General features: G+C 33.3%; 1 protein-coding gene across 2 annotated transcripts in view; it reads left to right on the forward strand.

Annotated features, from left to right (window-relative positions):
• ptprh (protein tyrosine phosphatase receptor type H) overlaps positions 1-25,627 on the forward strand; it is a 38,439-nt gene that overhangs the window by 8,424 nt on the left and 4,388 nt on the right. The window contains exons 2-18 of one of the 2 annotated variants that reach the window (XM_017354021.4): positions 3,720-3,993; positions 7,410-7,661; positions 8,872-9,123; positions 9,903-10,154; positions 12,789-13,052; positions 13,394-13,660; positions 15,472-15,705; positions 15,791-16,060; positions 20,359-20,452; positions 21,052-21,099; positions 21,193-21,274; positions 21,364-21,454; positions 22,520-22,593; positions 22,782-22,919; positions 23,638-23,760; positions 24,744-24,904; positions 25,024-25,159. In XM_017354021.4, coding sequence (XP_017209510.2) covers positions 3,720-3,993; positions 7,410-7,661; positions 8,872-9,123; positions 9,903-10,154; positions 12,789-13,052; positions 13,394-13,660; positions 15,472-15,705; positions 15,791-16,060; positions 20,359-20,452; positions 21,052-21,099; positions 21,193-21,274; positions 21,364-21,454; positions 22,520-22,593; positions 22,782-22,919; positions 23,638-23,760; positions 24,744-24,904; positions 25,024-25,159 — 3,012 coding nt within the window. The remainder of the gene's footprint in view (positions 1-3,719; positions 3,994-7,409; positions 7,662-8,871; positions 9,124-9,902; positions 10,155-12,788; positions 13,053-13,393; positions 13,661-15,471; positions 15,706-15,790; positions 16,061-20,358; positions 20,453-21,051; positions 21,100-21,192; positions 21,275-21,363; positions 21,455-22,519; positions 22,594-22,781; positions 22,920-23,637; positions 23,761-24,743; positions 24,905-25,023; positions 25,160-25,627) is intronic. The other variant, XM_073941426.1, reaches the window with a different exon arrangement.

The raw sequence follows: 25,627 nt of genomic DNA on the forward strand, positions 1-25,627 counted from the left end.
TTTGTTCTACAAACTACTGATGGCATTTACACCTAAATTTAATAACTATATTAATAACTTCTTGTCAAAATAAGAAAAAGGTGCAATGTTTTCTCACACGCACCTTTATAATTATGGCTCTAATGTTTCACTTCAGTAAGCCATTCCAGTCCAAGGTCCTGAAGACAAGTGATAGTCATGAATACTGAATGTTTTATCGTTCACTTATAATAAGATCTTAATATAATGTTTATGACAGTGTTTTTACTGCCCATTTTTACTCTTAGGTGCAGAAGGCAAAAGTTTCAAAGCTAGTTCACTAAATTATAATAAATTATCAATTGTTTATATGCATTTATACACAATCAATCTAGGGACTCATTGTAATTACCTTTTAAATACTTATTTGAATATGAACTAAGTAAATTATTTAATGCATGTCAGACATTGTGCAGCATCCTAAGACACACCTCATGGCAGTCAAATATGAACAGCTTGCAAAAGGGCGGCTGCTTTGAAGAAGCTACAAAACAAAGAATTTTAATTATAGTTTGTGTGTGTGTTTAAATATAGTTTTACCGGGATATTGTTATTATAAATAAATACTACTTTTAATACTAACTAACTACATGAAAAATTGAATGTCTGATATTGTGCAGCAATAAGCTACAAAACAAATAATTTTAATCATAGTGTATGTTTTAATATACATAATTTTACCGCCACATGATATTATTGTACAAAATATACTAGTACTACAATGTAAATGAAAAGAGGGTGCTAAACTTTAGACTGGTAGTTTTATACAAGATGTCAGATTTAGATCACGCAGTATTTCCTTGTTTGTTGTGTCAACAGCTTTCTTATCAATCCATGTGCAGTTTTCAGAATTACTTATGGGAACCTGTTAAAGAGAATCAGTTACTAAATTGAAATGTCAAATGCGAGGAGCGAAAGAAGTGTTTAGCGGTAAGCTGCAATTAATAATGTATGGAAATTTATTTTACTGTTTTACTGTCATGCCACTGTGTGGCTCGGTGTCATAAAGTTTATCATTCACAAAGTGGCTTTTGTATTTAAAAGGATGATTCACCCAAAAATTATAATATACTCAATATTTAATCGCCCTGAAGTAGTTACAAACCTTAATGACTTTTTTTTTTTTAATTCTGATTAAATTTTCGTTTACTTCCGGTCGCAACCATATCTGATCCAGCAAAAACCGATGCAGACCTGGTGCAGTTGCAAGCTGAGCTGCAATACTTTTTAATGCGCATGCCTAACCTAACCCCACCCCTAACCCTACCCTTCACAGTGACGTCACTAGCTCCATTGAGTGCATTGTGTCTGATATTGCAAGACCGAGACTTGCAGTTTCAGCTTGCATAATCAAGGCTGCATCTAGGTACTATTGGAGGATACGTTCATATGAAATCTCCAAAACAAATCAATGTAGTTTATGGGAAACTCACTGAGAACATGTTAATGAGTGATTTGTTAGCTTAGATGGTAATTCCAGTAAAACTTAGTATTATTATCTAACATAATAACATAAATTTAACAAATGATTAATTTACAATTATTGTTAATTTTAGATTTTTAAGTAGTTCTAGTGATTTTTGTAATTATGATGAAAACAACACCATATCTTTTTAAATACAAGTCCTTCATCAGATGTTAGTCAAATGCCCATGATATTCATCGAAAATATTGAATTGCTTAACATATATTGCCTAATCAAGCAATTAGGACATCATGCATTTGATGTTAATTGATCAACTTTTTTAAATGATGGTGATCATTATTAATTACTTAATAAATTGCAGATTAAATTGTTCTAAAAAGTGAAATATGACTAAAGAAAACTGCACTTGCATAAAACTAGCCTGGAATATTAATACTTGTATCGTTTTGATTTACTTATTAATAATGTATTGAATTATTATTATTATTATTATTATTATTATTATTAGTGGGGTTTGCCTTTAGGCAAATCCACTATTGTTATTCTTCTTTCTTCTTCTTCTTATTTTGTGCGTTTTTCTGGATGCGCAACTAGTCCCACAGACCTTTGAAAGTGTCGTCAAATCGTCTGGTTTTTATCAGGGATATGTAGCTATTACTTTTATAAGATTTTTTTTTTTTTTTGGCCCTGCAGGGGTAATGTTATGACATAACATGGGGACAAAATTTAACACAACATACACCCAAGTATGAATTTAGTGGAAATATGAGATTTACAACATCTTAAAAGGGTTGTGGCCTGAGTAAGGATACACCCCTTAAGAGGGTTAAAGTTGTACTCCTGAGGCGCTTGGATGTCCCAAAGTTTATCATTGACTAAACATGTGCAAATTTAATCTATTTATTACAAAAACTTTCATTATAAAAGCCACGCATCAATAACATAGGAGAGTCAGACATGGGGTGGAGTTATTTGACTCAGACAACCAATCAGCTACTGAATATGAAAATAAAGCTCTTAAGCCACGCCTCTAAACTGATTCCATAGACTGATATTATAAAAGGCCTGCATGCATATCTTTGCATAGCAGTTTCCTATAGACAAGGGGGTGGGCTCATATGACTTTTACAACCAATAAGCGTCTCTACAAGATAATGAAGCTCACAAGCGACGCCCCAAAAACGGATACCATAGACTGCCATTATACTAGGCATAGATGCATATCTTTGCCTAGCAGTGTCATTCAGACATGGGGGTTGGCTCATTTGACTTAAACAACCAACCACTTTCAACTTCACTCTGTAACCACACCCAACAAAACAGAGTACCCTAGTATAATCTTAACCAATGTACACAGTCTGAGTCGATAGGAGCCATGATAATTAGTCCACCTTTCAATTCAGTTCTTTTTCCGGCTCTAAACGCATTTGATTGGCCCATGAGGAAGGAATGACTCAGACCCGATAGAGGACTCGAGAGATGAACGGTTTAGTTCTTTTTTTGGCTCTAAACGCATATGATTGGCTTCTGCCTTTCCACAATGAATGACTCAAAAGACTTGAAATGAACAACATCACCTGCACAAATGTGCGCACGCGCATGGTTCATGAGCGACCCATCACTAGAGACATGGGGATTGGCTTGTTTAACTCATACTAGCAAACAGAACTTCCTATATGCTACACATTCTAGCAATGACTAGCTACATGCTAATATTAATTTGCCAAGTGCTATAACTTGTTAGAAATGCTTACTAAGATTGTATCAAACCTGTATGTGAGGCTTGCATGGTAACAACCCAGTGTTTCCTAGCAAATGCCTACCAACTACCTAGCAACGACCTAGTTATGCCTCCGCAAGTGCCTAGTGACTAATCAAGACACCCTAGCAAATGCCCAGCAACACCTTAGCAATCACTCTAAATAATCTAGCAACCACCTAGCAACACCTTAGCAACAGCTTAAAACCATACAACAAGTGCCTAGAAACACCTTTGCAACTGCCTTGCAACCACTCAGAACACCCTAGCAACCACCTAGCAACGTATTAGCAACTACTCAGAACACCCTAGAAACTGCCTAGCAACACCTTAGCTACAATTTTAGTTGTTGTTGTTCTTGTTTTTGTTGTTGTTGTTGTTGTTGTTGTCGTTATTATTACTATTTTATTGTCGTCTGCTGTATGCTACTTTTAATTGTTTTTATTCAAAATTATTGTTTTGGAGTCCAGCACTTTGTATAATATTTGATTGTTTAATGAATGAATCTTTCCCCAGGGACAAGCAACTCTACCTGATGTTAACGATGTTAGGATAACTCATCGAACAGAGACTGAATTAACATTTCAGTGGGATAAAGCTGGCGGCAGTAACAGTTACAGTTATATACTGCGTAGAGATGGGATTGACAGCGACATAATCACTGCTGGCACTGTCAATCAAGTAACTTATAAAGTCTCAGATCTGTCTTCTGGGACTAACTACAACTGGACACTCTTCACTGTGTTTGGAGACCAAAGGAGTGAGGGCAAAAATTTCTCTGCGGCAACTGGTGAGTTTATTCGTCCATAAGCTAAACAATATAACATTATATTTTCTCTCATGTTAAAATCAATGTTCATTTATAGATTTTTAGAGTTTAAATATTAAAGAAGTTTAATAGATTTAGGCTAATAATTTGGCCCAATGGAATTGATTTCTCTAAAGGTAGCACATTCTTCACGATATCAGTGAATTAACCAAATAACTCCAATTCACTTCTGAATTTTAGTTTAAAAACAGTAAAGAGAACAAATATTTCTACACTTTTGAATGTAAAAAAAATCTTTTGATTGGGTTAAATTGACACTGTAAGAAAAAAATCCAGATAGTAGATGGAAAATGAATAATCAATGTTCCTCAGCAGGATCCTTTTCACATGCAGACATCTACACTACAATAAGTCATTAAACCTTAATTGAACACCACTGGATGCAACATAAAATAATGATGTCTGTTGTGAAAATAACGTTAACTTTAATATAGCTTTATAAAGTGTATCTATTTCAGAAATAATGTATAGTTAATAGAACACACATATGTGATAGTTAATTTTAATGTTTTACCTCTCAAGTCCATTTTATTTTTAATTACAGTTGAAGTTGGAATTATTACCCCCCAGTTTGTTTTTTCTCCCAATTTCTGTTTAACGGAGAATTTTTTTCCAGCACATTTGTGAACATAATAGTTTTAGTAACTCTAATAACTGATTTATTTTATCTTTGCCATGATGACAGTAAATAATATTTGACTAGATATTTTTCAAGACACTTCTATACAGCTTAAAGTAACATCTAAAGGCTTAACTAGGTTAATTAGGTTAACTAGGAAGGTTAGGGTAATTAGGCAAGTTATTGTATAATGATGGTTTGTTCTGTAGACAAAAATAGCTTAAAGGGGCTAATAATTTTGTCCTTAAAATTGTGTTTAAAAAAATAAAAACTGCTTTTAATTTAGCCAAAATAAAAAAAAAATAAGACTTTCACCAGAAGAAAAAATATAATCAGACATACTGTGAACATTTCCTTGCTCTGTTAAACATTATTTGGGAAATATTTAAAAAAGAAAAATAAATTTGTGGGGGGCTAATAATTCTGACTTCAACTGTATATTCAAATGTATGACAGTTTAAATTTATATTACATTTAATAAGCTGAACCTTGAGTGATTTTTTTAAACTACTATTCATAGGTACTAGTGGCTTTAAATCACAGTTTATGAGCACTGACAAGCAATTGATTTGATTGAACTTCTACTTAATTGTCAGTATAACAACACTTAAAAAATATGTTTGCTCTTTTTTTCAACCTACTCACTTAAAATGACCTCAAACAACATAACTCTTGAGCTTTTTCTTTACTTTTTTATCTACTTAAATTTGTAAACATTAATAAGTTAGCTTAATTCCTTCATGTCTTCATGTTTTACCAGTAAATCAACTTAAGTGTGAATCTAATGTTTTATCTAAATGGGTTTTATATGCTATAGATTTCATTCTTACAGATTAAATGTGACTTTAATAAACTCTAAATATACTTTAATAATTTATTGCACCAATTAATGCACTTCAAGCAGTTAACTAGAACTAAAATATACTTTAAAGTCAGTTTAACCAAATGTGAATTTAATCTAAAATATGAGTGATAACTTAAATGCACATATTATTATTGGTCATCAAATATATAATAAAACTTAATTTGGTATTATTCCAACAATTTCATTACAAAAGTAAAATTAAATGCTTTTATATGTCCAAATAATAATAATAATAATAATAATAATAATAATAATAATAATAGGGCGATGCAGTGGCACAGTAGGTAGTGCTGTCGCCTCACAGCAAGAAGGTCGCTGGGTCGATGGTTTGAGCCTCGGCTCAGTTGGTGTTTCTGTGTGGAGTTTGCATGTTCTCTCTGCGTTCGCGTGGGTTTCCTCTGGGTGCTCCGGTTTCCCCCACAGTCCAAAGACATGCGGTACAGGTGAATTGGGTAGGCTAAATTGTCCATAGTGTAGTGTGTGTTTTTGTGAATGAGTGTTTGTGTGTGTGTTTTTGTGAATGAGTGTTTGTGTGGGTGTTTTCCAGAGATGGGTTGCAGCTGGAAGGGCATCTGCTGCGTAAAAATGTGCTGGATAAGTTGGTGGATCATTCCGCTGTGGCAACCCTGGATTAATAAAGGGACTAGGCCGACAAGAAAATGAATGAATGAATGAATAATAATAATAATAATAATAATAATAATAATAATATTAATATTAATAATAATAATAATAATAATAATAATAATAATAATAATAATAATAATGAGAAAAATGTAATTACAATTTTTTTTTTTTTTTTTTTTGAAGGAGACACTCAAGTTAAATTCAAAGTCAGTTATTGGACAATACATGTGCTTCTGTATATTCTATGATGAAAAACATCAAGTGGAATCCTTTAAAACACTACAGAAACTAAATTATTTTAAATCTGTAAGTAGATCTCAATTAGAATTGATTACAGAGTGTATTTTATAAGTGCTCAAGTATGTAGAGAAATATTATATATAATAATAATAATAATAATAATAATTCCTTACATTTATATAGTGCTTTTCTGGGCACTCAAAGCGCTTTACACAATGAGGGGGGGGGGGTCTCCTCATCCACCACCAGTGTGCAGCATCCACCTGGATGACGCGACGGCAGCCATTTTGCGCCAGACCGCACACCACACACACCAGCTGATTGGTGGAGAGGAGACAGAGATGAAGCCAATTGGAATATGGGGATGGTTAGGAGGCCATGATGGACAGAGGCCAGTGGGCAGATTTGGCCAGGATGCCGGGGTTAAACCCCTACTCTTTTTCGAAGGACATCCTGGGATTTTTAACGACCACAGAGAGTCGCGACCTCGGTTTAACGTCTCATCCGAAAGACGGAATATATCTATCATTAATATATTGGAATATATCTATTGGATATATCTATCATTATACCGTATTCTACTAAAATACAGTTATTTGGCCTTAAACTTTAATAGCAATATTTAATGTGCAAGTGCACTTGTTAAAAGCGATTACTTTTAAGCACACACACACGCACGCACACACGCATGCACGCGAGCACACACACACACACACAAAATCTTTCTTTTCACAAGAGATACTTCACAAGCAATTTTTATTTACATTTTTTTTAAATATAAAGTGTATCACAATGAATTATAGAAACACCACTTTAGGGTTTTACTGTAGCTCTGCACTAAATGAGTTGCATAAAATAAGCACTTTATTGTATCCCTGCTACAATTATACAATTTTATTTGTATGTTTTTTTACTGAAGTATTACATTCATAAAATTGTAAACATCTCTCTCTCTCTCTCTCTCTCTCTCTCTCTCTGAGTATAAAACAGAAACTAAATGTTTCTTTTTTTGTTTTTCCTCTTCAGTTCCTCCTAATGTTGAAAGTGTTTCAGTCATTGATCAGAGTGAGACTACGATAACATTACAGTGGAAAAAAGACAAAGCTGAATATTCTTATAATCTGACATATGGGGATAAAGTGGATACTCCTCCATCTCCTCAATCTACAGTGGAATATACTGTCACATCTCTGTCTCCTGGGACTAATTATTCATTTACACTCTACACTGTGTTTGAAGGTCTGAAGAGCAGTGGATTCAGCTTCTTTGCTGTTACTGGTGAGTCTCAATAAATCATTGCTGTTCTTTTTTCTCATATTTTTGTTGGTGATCAAATAAATAATTTTGTTTTAAAGTAAATTTATATTGAGTGCAATTAGCTTTCTTAACCTTCGTACTTTCTTGATGTCTAGTGTATCTAAAATATATATAATAATAATACTAATAATAATAACAATAACAATAACAATAATGGAAGATAATGTAAATACATCGAAACAAACAAAAGATTAAAATTATATACGATTCAATTACAACAAGTCTCACAAACTTGAATAAACTCAAAAACAGAAAAAGACGTACAGTATAAACTGTATATTTTAACATCAGACAATAATAATAATAATATTAATAAAATACAGCAACTAAAGAACTGTGTGAATTTAAAAGGAATATTCAAACACAAATTTTTCAAATTATTTTATTTTTGAATTGTTTTAAATATGTTACAATTACAAACTAAAATACATCATGAGATGTATTTTTTTTTTTTTTTTTAATAACTGATTTAATTTTGGACGAGACACTCAAGTTAAATTCAAAGTCAGTTATTGGACAATACATGTGCTTCTGTATGTTCTATGCTGAAAAACATCAAGTGGAATCCTTTAAAACACTACAGAAACTAAATTATTTTAAATCTGTAAGTAGATCTCAATTAGAATTGATTACAGAATGTATTTTATAAGTGCTCAAGTATGTAGAGAAATATTATATATCTATCATTATACCGTATTCTACTAAAATACAGTTGTTTGGCCTTAAACTTTAATAGCAATATTTAATGTGCAAGTGCACTTTTTAAAAGCGATTACTTTAAAGCACACACACACGCACGCACACACGCATGCACTCTCACACGCGAGCACACACACACACACACAAAATCTTTCTTTTCACAAGAGATACTTCACAAGCAATTTTTATTTACATTTTTTTTTAAATATAAAGTGTATCACAATAAATTATAGAAACACCACTTTAGGGTTTTACTGTAGCCGCTCATAGAATGACTTGTATAAAATAAGCACTTTACTGTATCCCTGCTTTAATTATATGATTTTATTTGTATGTTTTTTTTACTTTACATTCATAAAATTGTAAACATCTCTCTCTCTCTCTCTCTCTCTCTCTCTCTCTCTCTCTCTCTCTCTCTGAGTATATAAAACAGAAACTAAATGTTTTTTTTGTTTTTGTTTTTCCTCTTCAGTTCCTCCTAATGTTGAAAGTGTTTCAGTCATTGATCAGAGTGAGACTACGATAACATTACAGTGGAAAAAAGACAAAGCTGAATATTCTTATAATCTGACATATGAGGATAAAGTGCAAACTCCTTCATCTCCTCAATCTCCAGTGGAATATACTGTCACATCTCTGTCTCCTGGGACTAAATATACATTTACACTCTACACTGTGTTTGAAGGTCTGAAGAGCAGTGGATTCAGCTTCTCTGCTGTTACTGGTGAGTCTCAATAAATCCTTACTTTTTTTTTCTTCATTTCAAACCTATTTTAAGACAATAAATGCAAACAAATGCAGATCATTTTTAATTATGGTTTTATCACATTATAAATTGTTATGGGATATATATTTGGGATATTTTAAAACATTCTTCAGATAACGCTTTAGTTAAATGAACAGTACATCAATAATAAGTAACTATGTATGAGAATTAATGCAGGAGGGAGCAGCGTTGTGAATAACCTGCATCACTTTATCAGTTTCTTATTAGGCAAGAAAGTAAACCTATTAATTATGCCACATTAGCAGTTGCCCTTAACATTAAAAAGCTGTTTAATAATATAATACATTATTGTACTCACTAATCACAGCTAACATTTTGCATATAGTTACTTTTAATAAAGAGTTATTTTAAAGTGTCACCATATTCAGTATACTGTAGCACCAAGGCTTATTTTCTTACTTCAAATTTGTATTTTTTAAAATTCCTATGGGGGAAAGCTCTGTCTTAAAAAAGGAGAGAATCTAACAAACATGTTAATTAATAATCTGATGTTTCTATTCCGCAAATAAGCATGGAAATGATCTCGAAAATATAAATGATTGTCATATATATTTTTCTCTTTACATAGTTTTGCTATCATATACAATTAGATGCTAACAAAAAGATTGAATTTTTTTTTGTTTTTTGTTTGCAAAATAAAAATGAATGGCTTAATTGATGAACTGATGAATAGTATAAGACTTTTTTGGAAACTTTTCTGTCTTTTTCTTTTTCAGTTCCTTCTAAAATTACAGGATTTTCGGTCATTGGTCGAAGTGAGACTGCTCTAACATTTCAATGGACAAAAGAAAAAGACGAATACACTTATGAGCTGGACAAAAGTGATGCTAATACTCAAATATCATTTACTGATACTACAGTGGTGTGTCTCATCACATCTTTGTCTCCTGGGACTGAATACTCATATAACCTCTATGCTGTGTTTGAAGGAGTTAAAAGCCAAGCAAAAGGAATCTCTGAAGTAACTGGTGAGTCATTACATAAGTAATGCCAGGCTAATGTGATTCTTTGTGTTCAGGGTATTAGATCTGCTGTAATCATGCCCTCTTATCAATGAAAAGAAAATATGAAGACAACACAACAGCAATTGATATAAGTTTATTAAGATGCAGATCTTTTCTGCTACCTTGCTGGATTTTTACCTGCCCAGTCAACATTTTCGCTCACTTCACCACAAAACACAGTGATCAGTTTTTACTCTTACTGTAGTTAAAATTGCCACACACTGTTGTCACCGGGACAGTATTTTTTCAAACAATACATTTTTGTATCTAAAGCATCAAACTCAATTCCTGGAGGGCTGCAGCTCTGCACAGTTTTGCTCCAACCCTAATCAAACACAGCTCATCCAAATAATCAAGGTGTTTAAGACTGTTAAGCAGATGTAAGTTGAAAGGTTAGAGCTAAAATCTGCAGAGCTGTCGCCCTCCAGGAATTGAGTTTAAGACCAATGATCTTAAGTGTCCATATTAGTACTTAAGAATTTCACAAGGTACACTGCTGTACTTTTAGGTACTAATGTGTACTTTTAAATGTTAAATTATTATAAGAAAAAAACTGACAAGGACATATACTACCTCAATAGCCACATTTCCACTGTCAGGCCAGTGCGAGCCAGGCCTTTTATCGAGCTGGGCCAGGCCAATCGTCCGGGAGGTTAAGCAGCGAGGCCGAAATCATGTCATGTTTCCACTGTTGGGCTAGTAGCTTGCAGCGGGTCACGCAAAATCCGTCCCCAGAACATCCCCTGAATCAAACATCACACATCCCGCTCAGTTCAGCAGGAATCAGGCAGGCAGATAATGCACACCATTGCATCATCATAAAACAATTAAAATGAAGAAAACCATAACAAACAAATGACACGTTACTGTACAGCAGCACATTATATGTCTATACGTACAAGCCTATGTATTTTCATTCATTATATTTGTTTAGGCTACTCATAGACCGACTGTTGTCATCGTGCATTGAGTGGTCTCGCCACTAAGGGAGAGACCCAGTGCACAACTCATAATATAAAACCACAAAAATTCTCCAGTAATTACTCAGTTTAAAAAAAAAAAAAAAACACAAAATAAAGAGTACAAATATTTTTAAATAATTAAAAAATATATATTCTAGAGCACATTTGCCAAAGAGTTTTTAAAGAATGTATTTCTTTAAAGAATGTATTTCTTTAAGCAATGTATTTGTGAATTATTCTGTTCCTTTTTAAAAATGTGGAGGTACTGTTTGTTTTATGCCTCATCAGTATTTTGAAGGCATACAATGTTTTATTTAACAGAGAGGACCGCAATGGAAACAAGCCCAGGGCTTTATTGTGTTTTTATCCTCGACAGTTTTTATTTCAAAATGTATGGGATACTTGTATTTTTGTACAGCTGTTCTAAAGTCTGTCAAATAAAATTCAATTAAAAAATTATTTTATAACATCCTCATTTAGATAGATGTTATAAACATAGATGTTATAAAGATAGTCAAACATTCAGCCCAAATGCTCCGGAGAGACATGAAACATATAAATTTTTCCCTAGGCTATATGACGCTTAATAGGTAATTCCCGTGTATTTAAGAGAATAATTTAAGTATGTTGCATATTTTTTGGTTATCTTAAATAAAGTGTTAAGTGTTTCAGCACACAAGAGCAAGTAATAAAATATAGGCTATATTCTGTTGCCCTAAGCAGCTATCCACTAATAAAGCTCTACGTTTAACATTTCATTTTTATCTTTACCACGTCATATATAAAACATAAACACTTGTTTAAGGACACAGAACACATTTTTTCATGTGTAGTATTTCCCAATCTATTTGTAAAGCAGCACTGTGCAGGACAGAAAAGAATGCTCTGTTTGCACGATTTGATTAATATTATCATATCCAAATACTTTATAAATAATATTTTAAACCTCCTCCGGTGTTTATTGTTTTTAGAAAATATCTAAAATCTTTTTTTTCAGATAGGCCTTTGTAAAGTATAAAATGGCTAGAAACGGTTTAATTAATGTGTATATATACCTAAATTGTTATAGCTTTTGTTTGTTTTATATAGGTTTATTTCATGTGATTTTATTACATCCGATATTTGTAATTCTATAAATAATTTCAATAGGCTATTTTATCAAGATATGAAACCCAAAAACACATCTACATTGTAGCCATGTCTGCACAACTTTGTATTTTTTCAAAGGCAACGTTTCCGCTTACGTGCTCGCTACATTGTCACAACGAAGAAATGTAAGACATGAGAAGCTTGTAGCAACGTTGTTATGTGACATTCAGCAACCGCGGGACGGCATTCTTACTACTTTTATTAATATATTTTGTGGCAGTTTATCAATACTGCCTAGAATACAGGATAAGCAGTAATTCTTAGTTTAATTCCACTGAAGTGAAGTCAACATATTTTTTTTAATAAATATAACATTGACATGACATGTCGATTTGTATTGTTACAGATATTGAAAAGTAATTAAAGGTATAAGTTCAAACATGAAATACACATCAACACTCACGAGTTGTTGTCACAAATAATACTCCTAATCATTAATTAAGTAATTGACAGACTTGGTTTCTTGTGTTTTGCGTGTCTGTTTCAGTGCCATCTAATGTTGAAAATGTGTCTGTGGTGGAGGCCAATGACACTGATGTGATCTTACAGTGGAATGCTGTGCCTAATGAACAAAACAAATACAACTATATTCTTAAATACAATGATGTTGAGGAATCTGTTGATTTTACAACAGAGAATGAGATTAAGCATCATGTATCAGGCTTGATTCCTGCAACAAATTACAACTTCACGTTGCACACAGAGTTTTATTCTCAGAACAGCACTGGATACAACTTCAATCATACCACATGTGAGTCTCGCTCTCTCAATTTATATTGTCTTATTCTTTGGAATACAGTACATAAATAATGGGCCAAAAAGCATGGTTTGGCAAAATTCAGAATAAAAATGATGTAAATTGGAAACACAGGAAGTAGTTAAAAATGTTTAGGGGCATTGTAAAATGTTCATTACAGTTTACAGATAACATATCCAGCAAATATATTAGTCCAACACAAGATTTTAAAATAATTTCTACAAGAGCTGATCTGACAGGAGTTTGACCCTGCTACACACCATATGTCAGTCAGAAATTTGTTCTACTGTATTTCTATAAGTTACTAATAATTCTTGTTGAATCTTTCTTGACAGTTTTATCTAGTGTAACTGAGGTCAGAGTCAATCGATCACTCACAGAGTTGACTGTCGAATGGAATAAATTGAATCAAAACAACGTCTACAACTACACTTTACTCAGAAGTGATGGGGCAGAGATAGACTTCACTGGATCTGCTGTTGTGGGGGATGTGATTAAACATAAATACTCATCACTCAAACCAGGCACTGTATACAGTTTTACTCTCTTCACTGTGTCAAATAATGTCAGAAGTTCTGAACACAGCTTCAAGAGCATCACCGGTAAGTTTTTATAAAACGACTATGATTTAGCTAAAAAGCAGATAAAGAGTTGCGTTTTGACATCTTGCCACAGTTTTAAATTCATTAATACATTTCTTTCTTTTATTTTACAGTTATTTTATTTAAAATTTATTTTAATTCATCAAATTATTTTTTGTTTTTATGATAATAAGATAATAATAAACAAGATAAGTTGAAATAATTAGTTAATTTAAATACGTTTAAATTAGTTAACATGAACAGCGAAAAAATTCTAAAATCATTAATTACAGATTAATAAATTAATTAATTTAGATTTAAATTATATTTAGAAAGTTATCGTATAGTCATTTTAAATATAAGAATTACTGTATGTAAAATGTGTACTGTACACAACATCAAACCATTAATTTAAATGATAATATCACTTTTTTAAAGTCACTTACTATAAAGTGGTCCAATATTTGTAATGAATTTATTAGTTTATTATATAAATTTCAGAATTTCCAGACACAATTAAAGTGCTTGCAAACACAAACTAATAATGATCAGTTGAATTTTTTATTTACCATAATGTTAATCCAAAGGAAAATAGGTATACTGCTTATTCATTGTAAGTTAATGTATTAATTAACTAATGTCCACTAATCTGACCTAATTTTAGTATAACTGTTTTAATTATTTATTTATTTATTGAGGATATGCGGTGGCGCAGTGGGTAGCATGTTCGTCTTACAGCAGGTTGCTGGTTCAAGCCTCGGTTGGTTCAGTTGCTTCGGTTTTCCTCACAAGTCCAAGGACATGTGGTTTAGGTGAATTTGGTAGGCTAAAATTGATCATATTGTGTGGGAATTAGTGGGTATGGATGTTTCCCAGTGATGGGTTGCCGCTGAAAAGGCATAAAACATATGCTGGGTAAGCTGGCGGTTCATTTATTCTGCTGTCTGACCCCAGATTAATAAAGAGACTAAGCCGAAAAGAAAATGAATGAATTTATTTGTTTGTAAAATTTGGGTCAGATATGAACTGTTGGGTTAAAAATGTAACTTTAAATATTAAAATATGTAACTCTATGTTTGTGCATATTTGGGAAACAATCCATCATTTTTTAAAATTATTTTTAGCACATTTAACAAAATATATTATTTAAGGATATCTGAAAATAAGGAATGTAAGAGTAAAATCATCAAACTCATGCTTTTAATTAAAGACAGAGACCCAGACCATGAATAAAACTTAAACTGGGATTTAAAAAAAATTAATACAGTTGAAGACGAATTATTAGCCCCCCTTTGAATTAAAAAATTATAATAATAATTCCCAAAGGATGTTTGACAGAACAAGGAAATTTTCACAGTATGTCTGATAATATTTTTTCTTCTAAAGAAAATCTTATTTGTTTTTTTTTTTCGGCTAGAATAAAAAGCAGTTTTTATTTTTTTATAAAACATTTTAAGGTCAAAAAATTATTTGCCCCTTTAAACATTTTTTTTTTATGATAGATAGTCTACAGTCTGTTAACCTAGTTAAGCCTTTAAATGTCACTTTAAGCTGTATAGAAGTGTCTTGAAAAATATCTAGTCAAATATTATTTACTGTCATCATGGCAAAGATAAAATTATCTTTATTATTATTAGAGATGAGGTATTAAAACTATTATCTTTAGAAATGTGTTGAAAAAATCTGCTCTCCGTTAAACAGAAATTGAAAAAAATTATAAATAAACAGGGGGCTAATAACTGTATATACCTTACTTCAAATTTATCTCATTTTTAAATTATTTAAATAATTATATTATGATTAAATAAACTTTTTTCCTGTGTTTTCTGCAGCTCTGGATTGTGCATCCTTTAACTGGAAAGTCACCAACACATCAATAGTTGCTGATGTGTACGGTTGCACATATGTCACGGCTCAAAACAGCAGCGGGAGTGGTAAAAACGCTTCTATAGAGGGAGACAAGGTGAATCTGCGAGACCTGTATCCTGGAGAAAGCTACACTGTTTCACTGTTTTATAACTTGGAGTCGAAGATGCTCACACAGTGCTCACAACGCCTGACATTAGGTGAGCTTAAACTCTCTGTTTTGGGCCCTGCTGCTTATTAGCTGATATTTATAATCGTTTCTTTCTCCCTTTCAAACTACTCTAGTTCCATATGTTGTATCTAATCTTAAGTGCGAATATCATTCTGGAGGATATGGTCTGGCTGTCATGTGGGATTATCCAGATGGAGTTGTGGATGTGGTGGAGGTGGATGTTAACAAAAAAAGCTTCAACCATTCGCATGGTTCAGATGAGCCAACTCAGCAGCTGGTAACAGGCCTGCAAGCTGCTCAGTGGTACAAAGTCAAAGCAACATCATTTTCTGGAGCCAGGAGGAGTGAAACTATATTGATCAACTGCCAGACTGATCCAGCAGGTAAAATCTGTCTTGTACTGTATTGTTGTATTACACAGAAAAGCCTAATAGGTTGACAAAACTAAATTAATTGAGTAAACTCATTGCCTTAATATGATTGAGTACTTAGAGAACTTATAGTCTAGTATAGTCTACAAAACCGGCAAGTTAAATAAACTTAAATACGCAAGTTTTGGGAGACTCTATTACTCAATTAAATTAAGGCAACGAGTTTGCTCAATTAATTTAGTTCAGTCAACTATTATACACTGAAAACCCTAATATTTCAGTGTATAAAAAGTTGTATACTGAAGTGTTGTATTATAAAAGTGTCTTAAATCTACATTAAAATTCTTGTTAACTGTAAATAAAACTGAATGGAAAAGTTCATCCACAAATTAAAGTTCCAAATTCATATAATTTGACTTTACAGACATCGGGAAGAACTTGAGTATTAGATACAGTTAAAATATTCAGCTTCTTCCTTTCACAACTGCAATCTGTGTCTTCAGAAAAAAAATGGCATAGCAAATCAAATGAGCTAGTCTTGTAGCTTTCTTTTTATAGAAAAGTGGCCAAGAATTTCAAGCATTAACTTTATTCACACTTTATGGTAAAATTATTGCTATTAAACTATTATCATGACTATTAGTTCTTATAATTTGCTGCTTATTAATAGTAATTAAGGTAGTAGTCAGGTTTAAGATGTAGAATAAGATCATGCAGAATATGTACTTCATAAGCAATAATAATGGGTAACAATTTATTTTGATGGTCCATTTGAGTATTAGTAGACTGTTTGCTTATTATCAGTTGATACTACTGTTACACAGACATTTAACTGACCATAAGAAACTTTGCAAGTACATGTTGACTTAAACTAAACCTAACCTACCCGTCTACTTATAATCTTATGAGAATTAGTTGGCATGTAGATGCAATAAAACTTAATTCAACAAACAGACCATCAAAATAAAGTGTGACCTAATAATATCTTAGTAATAGGCAGGTAATAAGCCTTAAAAGGTAATAGTTGTAATGAGGGGTTAAAAGGATAGATGGTGGATCCATTAGCAGCATTTATTAAACTAAGTTAACGAAAACACTAGAGGTCAGAATGGCAGGCAGTTTATAATCAAAGTAGGACAATCGATTGGGAGTAAGGGTGCTTTCACATCTGTAGTTTGCTTCATTTGGTCTGGATGAAGGGCAATAAAAAAATACATTGAAGCATTTCTCTGCCGTTTTTGGATCATTTTCACACCACACTGATTGCTTTGTTCTTTGTTCTGAACCAGTTTAAATTAACCAAAATGCAGTCATCTGACAAAATCCACATCACTTATTGGCCAGGTGTTGTTGATCATATTTCCTAAACTGCTTATCGATTGGTCAGAATTAATGTGCGGGCGAATGCCAATGGAACTCCTGCAAGTAAACAAACCTGCAGACACGAAATGTCGCTTTTGACTATGGAGCTACGACTGAGCTGGCTGATTGAATCCCTGCTCATAGTATACTATATAGTTTGTATACATCACTTTAGACAAACAAGTGCATGGCAAACGGCAAAGGGGCATCGCACGTCCCTTCAGGAGGAGGCTTGAATTAATTTAGCTAAACTGCGACATGGTCATCTTCCAGAAATATTACCAACAATCCATCAGGTAATGTTGGTAAAATGGGTCTGTTTTAGTTCGGATCATGTTCTCACCACAAAGGAACCACTCCAGGGTTCATTTGAAAGCGTACCGAGACCACCTCTTCAAGGAGGTTTCATCAGCTTTTACGGTCCGTGATTGCTACATTCACACCAGCCTAAAGAACTGCAGCAAGAGGGAAAACAAACTAGTGCGATTCAATTGAGTTAAATAAGGCAGGTGTGAAAGCACCCCAACAAAAGCAGGAGTAACAAACTTGAGGAGAGAACAGGCAGGACTGGGCAGGCAGCAAACAGTCAAAGTAAAAAAAAAGCAGGCAGCGGAATCAACAAAAGATGCTCAGAAATGTTCACCAATGTAGAACATGACTGAAAGGCCTCATTCAGACTAGCAGCAACTTTGTAGCTGCTTGTCGCTCTGGGTGGTGACGTGCTTCAAACGCAGGTCTGTGTAGGTACTGTATATACAGCATGAATATAACCGGCCTCCAAAACAAAGACAGACATTCTGGCACAAAAAGCACATTTTTAAAGTAGACAAGAATGTTCACTTGACATGTTACTTAAATATCTGCAAACATATTGTGTTTTTTTATGCTTACACACAGCACCTTTAATATTAATAAATATAAATAAACACTAAAGTCAAGCTTCTTGTTATATTTAGCGGCAACCCTGATGAAGAGTTTGAGCTTCTCTTTGTCAGTATTTATATAAAGAAAGATAATGGATTCGTTATCTCTTTTCTTACTGATCTTGAATACTTGACTTCATGACAGGATATAAATCGGTTGAAAACTCTCTCTAGCTTCTTCACCACTTCTTCAAAGAGGATGTAATTGAGGAGATAAGTTTGCAATAGTGCACAGATTACCAGTTTTTTTTTTCTTTATTAGTTTCTCTTCCTCTTAGTTTGTATTGTATGTGTGTGTGGTTAGAAAGTCTAACTATAGTCTCCTTGGTAACATATTTAACTTTGGTTTCATAAACTTTATTGTGCGTGATAATAAATGACTCAAACAGCCTCATAAAGTAATATGAGGTTAAACATATCTAACATTACTGTAAGAGTTGACTACAATATGACATTCATGTATGCTGAATTATTGGGTAATGCATAGTATTAGAAATCATTCTTTGGTGTAATCATAACATGCTGTACATTATTGTATTTATTCTGCAAAATTCCATCAAATCAAAAGTCACATTATATTAAAGGGTTAGTTCACCAAAAAATAATTATGGACTCTGATATTGTTAAAGTCCCCTGAGAAATTCATTTATTTTTCAAACAAGAGATGAATTCTGAAGGGCTCACTGAGGACAGCAAGGCTCATGAAATGTTCAAAGTCCAGAAAACGAACCAAAATCTTTAGTAATCACTTCAATGATTACATTGAAATTATACAAAAGCTCTAAGAAAATGTTTGAACATCAAAATATCTGGAAAAAATTATTTTGTACACCCAGTCTTCTCTTCAACATCAGGTCAGGGTGCACTTTATTAAAGGCAATTAGCTGTAATAGGGCCATAAAAGTTAGGCCTGATAGGGCCCAAGCCCGACAAGTTTATTTTGATTGACAGCTTTTTAAAAGCCTGAACCCGTTTATAGCCTGACATTATTCAGATGTGCACATGCACACAGCTCTTTTGCCTTTTTCAAGAATGGGTTGTTTATAGGTGTTTTAACATCATTTACTCATAACAAACGTAGGCTATAGAGTACTTGGAAGTTGGAATAAAGAAGTAAAATAAGATCCAACAGACCAATAAAAAATATGTCTTTCCTAACTAATTAAATGAAAATTCAAAATTATGATGGGGATTTAGAAATAACGAAATTAAGTTAAAGGCTCTGCGGGATTTGTTTAACCACTTTTCACAATCTGGTTTTACTGCGGCGGTGAAGGTGAATAAAAACATAATAATGCCAACATTAGGTTTTATACTCTAATTACATAATGAATTTATGATTTAATTAATATTCAGTTATAAATTGAAAATCCTTTACTCACCAAGATTAGGCTACATGTTTTTTGTGGAGGAACATTATTGAATCCACTGTAAATGGCTTAAGCGGAGTCCTGCGCTCACTGATGGTGCATCCAGCAGCACTGAACACCCTTTCACTGCTGCTGCTACTGGCTGGGATACTGATCTGGCTAATTTTGCAAGTTTTGGGTAGGATTGTTTCTTCATCTTCCAAAATTCGCTTTTTTCGCTCGGTCATCATTTGTTTGCCCTTTGCAGGGATGGATTTTAATGTTGTAACAAGCGGTTTGATTACTTACTTACGTAATATGGCTGTAATCGTGTCATCCAGTTGGATGCTGCACACTGGTGGTGCATGAGGAGATACCCCAAAATATATATATATGTAAGACAATAATGACCTCTGAAGTCACATGGAATGATTTGACAAGGTTTTTGGTTCCTGTTTGGTTCCATAGTCACCTTTGCATACAGTGAAGGATGAGAGAGCTCTCTGGTTTCATTTAAAATATTTTAATTTGTGTTCAGAGGATGACGCAAGGTCTCATGAGACTAGAACAACATGAAAGAGAATAATTAATAACAGAATTAAACATTTTGGGTGAAGCAAATAATTAACCACATAGCAGAGCAATTCATGGATATGTTTGTTCATGTGTCCTGCAGGTGTTATAGCTGGTGTGCTGGTGTTTTTCTTGTTGGTCATCATTATTTGTGCTGGAGTCTTTGTATGGTTCCGCTATAAATCTGCACGTAATAAGTATGATATTTATTTACGTTTTTAAATCTATAGGTTAATGTATTTACAGTGCTCAGCATAATTGAGTACACCCCATTTTGAAAATGCATATTTTTATTTCTCAGTGAATATAGGCAATGTATTAAGTGCTTTTAAACAAAACGAATTTATTAAACAGATATATTTATATATCACCAAACAGATTTAGAAATTAAAAAATAATACAATTAAATTTAAGCAAAATATTGCAAAAATTAATTACAACCAACAAAATTTCAACTAAATTTTTGATTATTTTTATTTATTGCTTTTGCTTCTCTTGATTTTTCCTCTTTTTTAAAAAAATTGTACTTAATATTTTTCTATAACATAAATTTGGGTGTACTAGTTTTAAAACTGTTATTGTAAGTTAATCATTTGTCAGATTTGGCTTCAGTACTGTCTAATCTAATGTATATGCACAAATATTGTAGAGCTTCCTATTAAAAACATGAATTTAAAAGATATATTTGTGAGGGCTGTACTTATGCTGAGCACTGTATATATAAAATGTAACAGAAATTCTATTATTTCTATTATTATATCCCTTATATCTTTTTCCCCTCATATTTCATCTTTAGTGGACCAGATGCATCTGCTGATTTAAAAGTGTCTAAAAAGAACTACAAGTATGTATGACTCACTTTCACTTTTTTTAAGTGTGCTACGTGTTGTTGTTTGGTGATTTAATAATAAAAACACTTGTGAAATGTTTCTTTCAGAACAATCGCCTGCGATAAATTTCCTGAACATTTCCGAAACATGAGTCGTGATGATAACAGAGCTTTCAGTGCTGAATATGATGTAAAGCTGACTCAATACAAAACAGTTTTATTTATCTTGAACAATTCAAGTGTTTATAAAGAATGATTTTCCTGAATATGTTTTAACAGGACTTGAGTTCAGTGGGTGTAGAACAGTCAAAGGTTGCGGCTCTTCTCCCTGAAAACAAGGATAAAAATCGATTCTCCAATGTTTTACCATGTGAGTATTTACTTTATATACTAGAAACTTCAAGAAAAGTAAAGGTATGGATACTGTCATTTGGCGATGGTGCAATATGAAGCCATAAGCCTGAGCAATAGTGATCTCAAGGACTCAAAGTCCAAATTCCAGCAGACCCAAGCTCACAATCTTTACTCCTCACCCCATTTTTATAGCTTCAAACAAATAAATTACACTGTTGTAAAAAAATGTCACTGTTATAAAAAAAATGACTGAAAAGCTTTGGTTTTACTCTTTAATTAGGATTAAAGATCCCCTATTATGCATTAAAAAGGTCATATTTTTGTTTTGGGGGTCGCCAACAACAGTCTGATATGCATACAAGGTTAAAAAACACCTTCATTGTATTATAATACGCATTTATTTTTACCCAATTATCCCAACGACTCTTATATGAATACTTCAGGGATTCATTCCAAACCCTTCCTTAGCGCATTGCTAGTCTGCTCTGATTGGTCTAATGACCCAGTCTGTTGTGATCGGCGGACTGCGTTCAGCGCGATACCGAGAGATCCCACCATGGCTCATCATCAATTTTGAACTAGTCAAAGTGCAGAGAGTATGTGTGAGCCCAACGCAGGAGTGCATTAAAGCAATGCAGTTTAACACCAGCATATTGCTCTATTCTTTACCATGACACACATTTAGTATTAATCCACACATTGGCAAAAGCTAGACTACTTTGAACCTTGACCGACTTATGTGTGTAGGAACAGCTGACAGTGGCCATAGCAATGACAAATAGCAGTGGATTGTGAGCTCCACAACGCATTTAAATTTGTAAACAAAGCAGCACACAACACGTTTTCAATGAGGTTTTGAAGCGATATGAGAAAATAAATAGTTAACCAGATACAGTACAAGTGGTTACAAGTAACAAAACAATATCAAATACATAATTTGCAAGCTAGAGAAAACAAGGAGGCAACCATTTTAATTAGACTTGTGAAATGGAGGAAGAAACTGATCCATGAACTGTGTACTGTAAAGTTCCTGTTAATTTGTCTCATAAAAGGTCATTTATCCTTCTCTCTCTCTTTTTAGATGACACCTCTAGAGTGCATCTTACCATAAATAAAGCGGGTGATTCTGATTACATCAATGCTAACTACATGCCTGTAAGTTGTAAAATCTACACTACATAATATAAATTGATTATCAATGAATTTGTGAATTGTAGTGGAGTACTAACGTCTAAAATTAGAAGAAAACTTCATTATTTTCTTAATTTTTTTTTTCCCGAATAACTGACAAGACACTATCCATCTCTTGTATCTTCAATGTTTGATGTTTATGTGTGTATCAGGGATATGGAAATGCAAGCAGAGAGTACATAGCTGCTCAAGGTCCACTGCCATCCACTGTCAATGACTTCTGGAGAATGATCTGGGAGAAAAAGTCATCGACTATTGTCATGGTTACCAACTGTACTGAGGGTGGAAGGGTAAGGCAATGTTTTGAGTTGGCTTGTATATTGCGTCTGTTTACATTTTATACCATTGTATTCATCACACCATTTTAGAACTCCATTATTTTCATTATTTATATATTATGTAATATTTACTCAGCATTTAGTTGTATCCAACACAATCTCACTGCAATTCGTAACTTTTAGATTTAGTGGCTGGTTCGTATGAATTCATACGATCTAATTCGTACAATTTGTTACGATTTGCTCATCCCCAATAACGGTTGAGTTAGGTGCCACGCCTCCTTTTTAAAATCGTAAAATTTCGTCTGACTGAACTTGTACGAATTCGTACGAATTAGCCACTAAACTGGCAAAACGTTAAATACTTACTTTTTCTCGTGAGATCAGGCTGGTTGTATCATACATTTGATTGTTATGAATACAATATTGTGTTTAAAATGTAGGAATAACCTGTTTTTGTCCTCAAAAATAAAGCACGAACTCTCAGTACATTGCTGTGGGGATGAGCAGTTTTGTGGTGCTTGGATTTCTATATAACTAATGATAATAAAACACATAGTCACATCCAAGACTCAAAAAGGTGTAATTGTTTAAATAACATATTGTTTCATTTTGATGTAAAGAAATTTGAATCCTAAACAGATCAAGTGTACTATTTCTGTTAAGGTAAATAATAATTGCCATATGTACCTGATGGAGTTTTTTTCTCTTTGTGATTTAACTCCTCCAGGTCAAGTGTGAACAGTACTGGCCACTGGACTACACACCGTGTCTTTATGAAAACCTGCTTGTCACAGTGAAATCAGAGAACAAATCCCAAAGTTGGACTTTGCGAGAATTTAATGTCAAAAATGTAAGCCATTTCCACCCAGTTATAATTGCTTATTATGTTCTTTTAGTTACTCATTTACCTATTTTACCCCATTTACAAGATGTAAAATAAGCCTGGTGGGAATGTAACATAAGTGGGCGGGGAGAAGCAGCTCATTTGCATTTAAAGCCACAGGCTACAAAAACAGCTACAATGTATTCAGACAGCAAAATGGGCAGATTCTGAAGGCTATAATAAAACATCTGATCTGGTATGTTGAACTAAAACTTTACAGACACATTCTTGAGACACTAAAGGCTTATTTTACATCTTGTAAATGAGGTAAAATAGGTGCCCTTTAAAATGAAAACAGAGAGCTACCTCATCAAAGACAGCAAAAATCCTGAGACAATCAAAGTGTGTAAAACAAAATGTAAAAACAACATTGTTCACCTATGCCACATCCGGTCTCGGTATGTGTTTACTATGGGCAATATGATACTTGCATATTGCATTGCTGACTCTAATGGCAAAATGTAGTATTGCCTATTGTAAACACACAGCGTTACGATGAAAGAGATAATTATAGTCGTTTCAGAATGTTTTGACAATGTCTAAGCTACCTTTTCTGGACTTTGAATGTCTCATTGCTGACTATGAGGGTCAGAGAACTCTCTGATTTCATCTAAAATATATTAATTTGTGCTCTAAAGATGGTCTCAGGTGATTGGAACAACATGAGAGTAATTCATAATGTTTTGCGTGAACTAACCCTTGTAAGTCGCTTTGGATAAAAGCGTCTGCTAAATGACTAAATGTAAATGTAAACAGTACAGTTTTTATGTGCCCCATTAACATTAGAACAGTCAACTTCTGTTTAAATATGAATGCGTGTGATTTCATAATACAAATTTCAGTTCAGTTTAATTTTTTTGAGAGTATATATATTGTAAATATACTGAAACTCTAAGCATCACTTGTCAGGTAACCCTAATACAATCTGTTTAACTCTTTGTGCATAATAGAAAATGACCTCTGAGACGCGAACAGTGCGTCACTTCCACTTCACAGCATGGCCGGATCATGGTGTTCCCCGGGGCACAGAAGAGCTGATCCAATTCAGAGACCTTATCCGTCAGCACATAGAGAGCCACTTCTCTACAGGACCAACAGTAGTGCACTGCAGGTGATCATAAAACATGATTAATGACACTGATGATGAGCAACAGAAAGAGTGGAGGATTAAGAACAAACCATATTAACCAAGTAATGTGAAATATTTCTTTCTTTTGTTGTCTTCTCTAGTGCTGGAGTGGGCCGGACAGGGACGCTGATCGCGCTGGACGTCCTGCTGCAGCAGCTGAACAGAGAGAAGGCAGTGGGTGTAGCAGCATTCGTCCAGGAAATGAGACTCAACCGGCCACTTATGGTGCAAACGGAGGTACAGAGTTTGAGTCCATACCGATAAAAGCCACTTATTAATGTAGGAGGAATTCAAAAATGTCAGGGTGGAATTTTTGATGACTCAATCTTTATTTATTTTTGTTAGTTGCAAAGATCCTTAAATAATGCTAGAATACCACTAAAATAATTTTATAATCCTTTTTTCTTCTTCAAAAGTTTATTTGTCAGCACTCAGTTAATAGCTGCATAACATAAAGTTGATATTCTGAAGAAAAATATAAAAATGTTAAATTTCAAAAGGTTTTTGTAGAATTTTTGGTAACATTATCGAATGTGAAGGACTTACAGGTTGAATAAAAGTACAACATTCATAGCAAAATATAATCTAAGCTAAGCATGCTTCCAAGGTATGGCTCCTTGGTCAACAAATCTTTTTAGTATTCTTTGGTCAGGATGTATTTTTGTAATGATGATTATAATAGGCATTATAAAATATTAAGACACT

The sequence above is a fragment of the Danio rerio genome, chromosome 24 (assembly GCF_049306965.1).
Source record: "Danio rerio strain Tuebingen ecotype United States chromosome 24, GRCz12tu, whole genome shotgun sequence".
Lineage (NCBI taxonomy): Eukaryota > Metazoa > Chordata > Actinopteri > Cypriniformes > Danionidae > Danio > Danio rerio.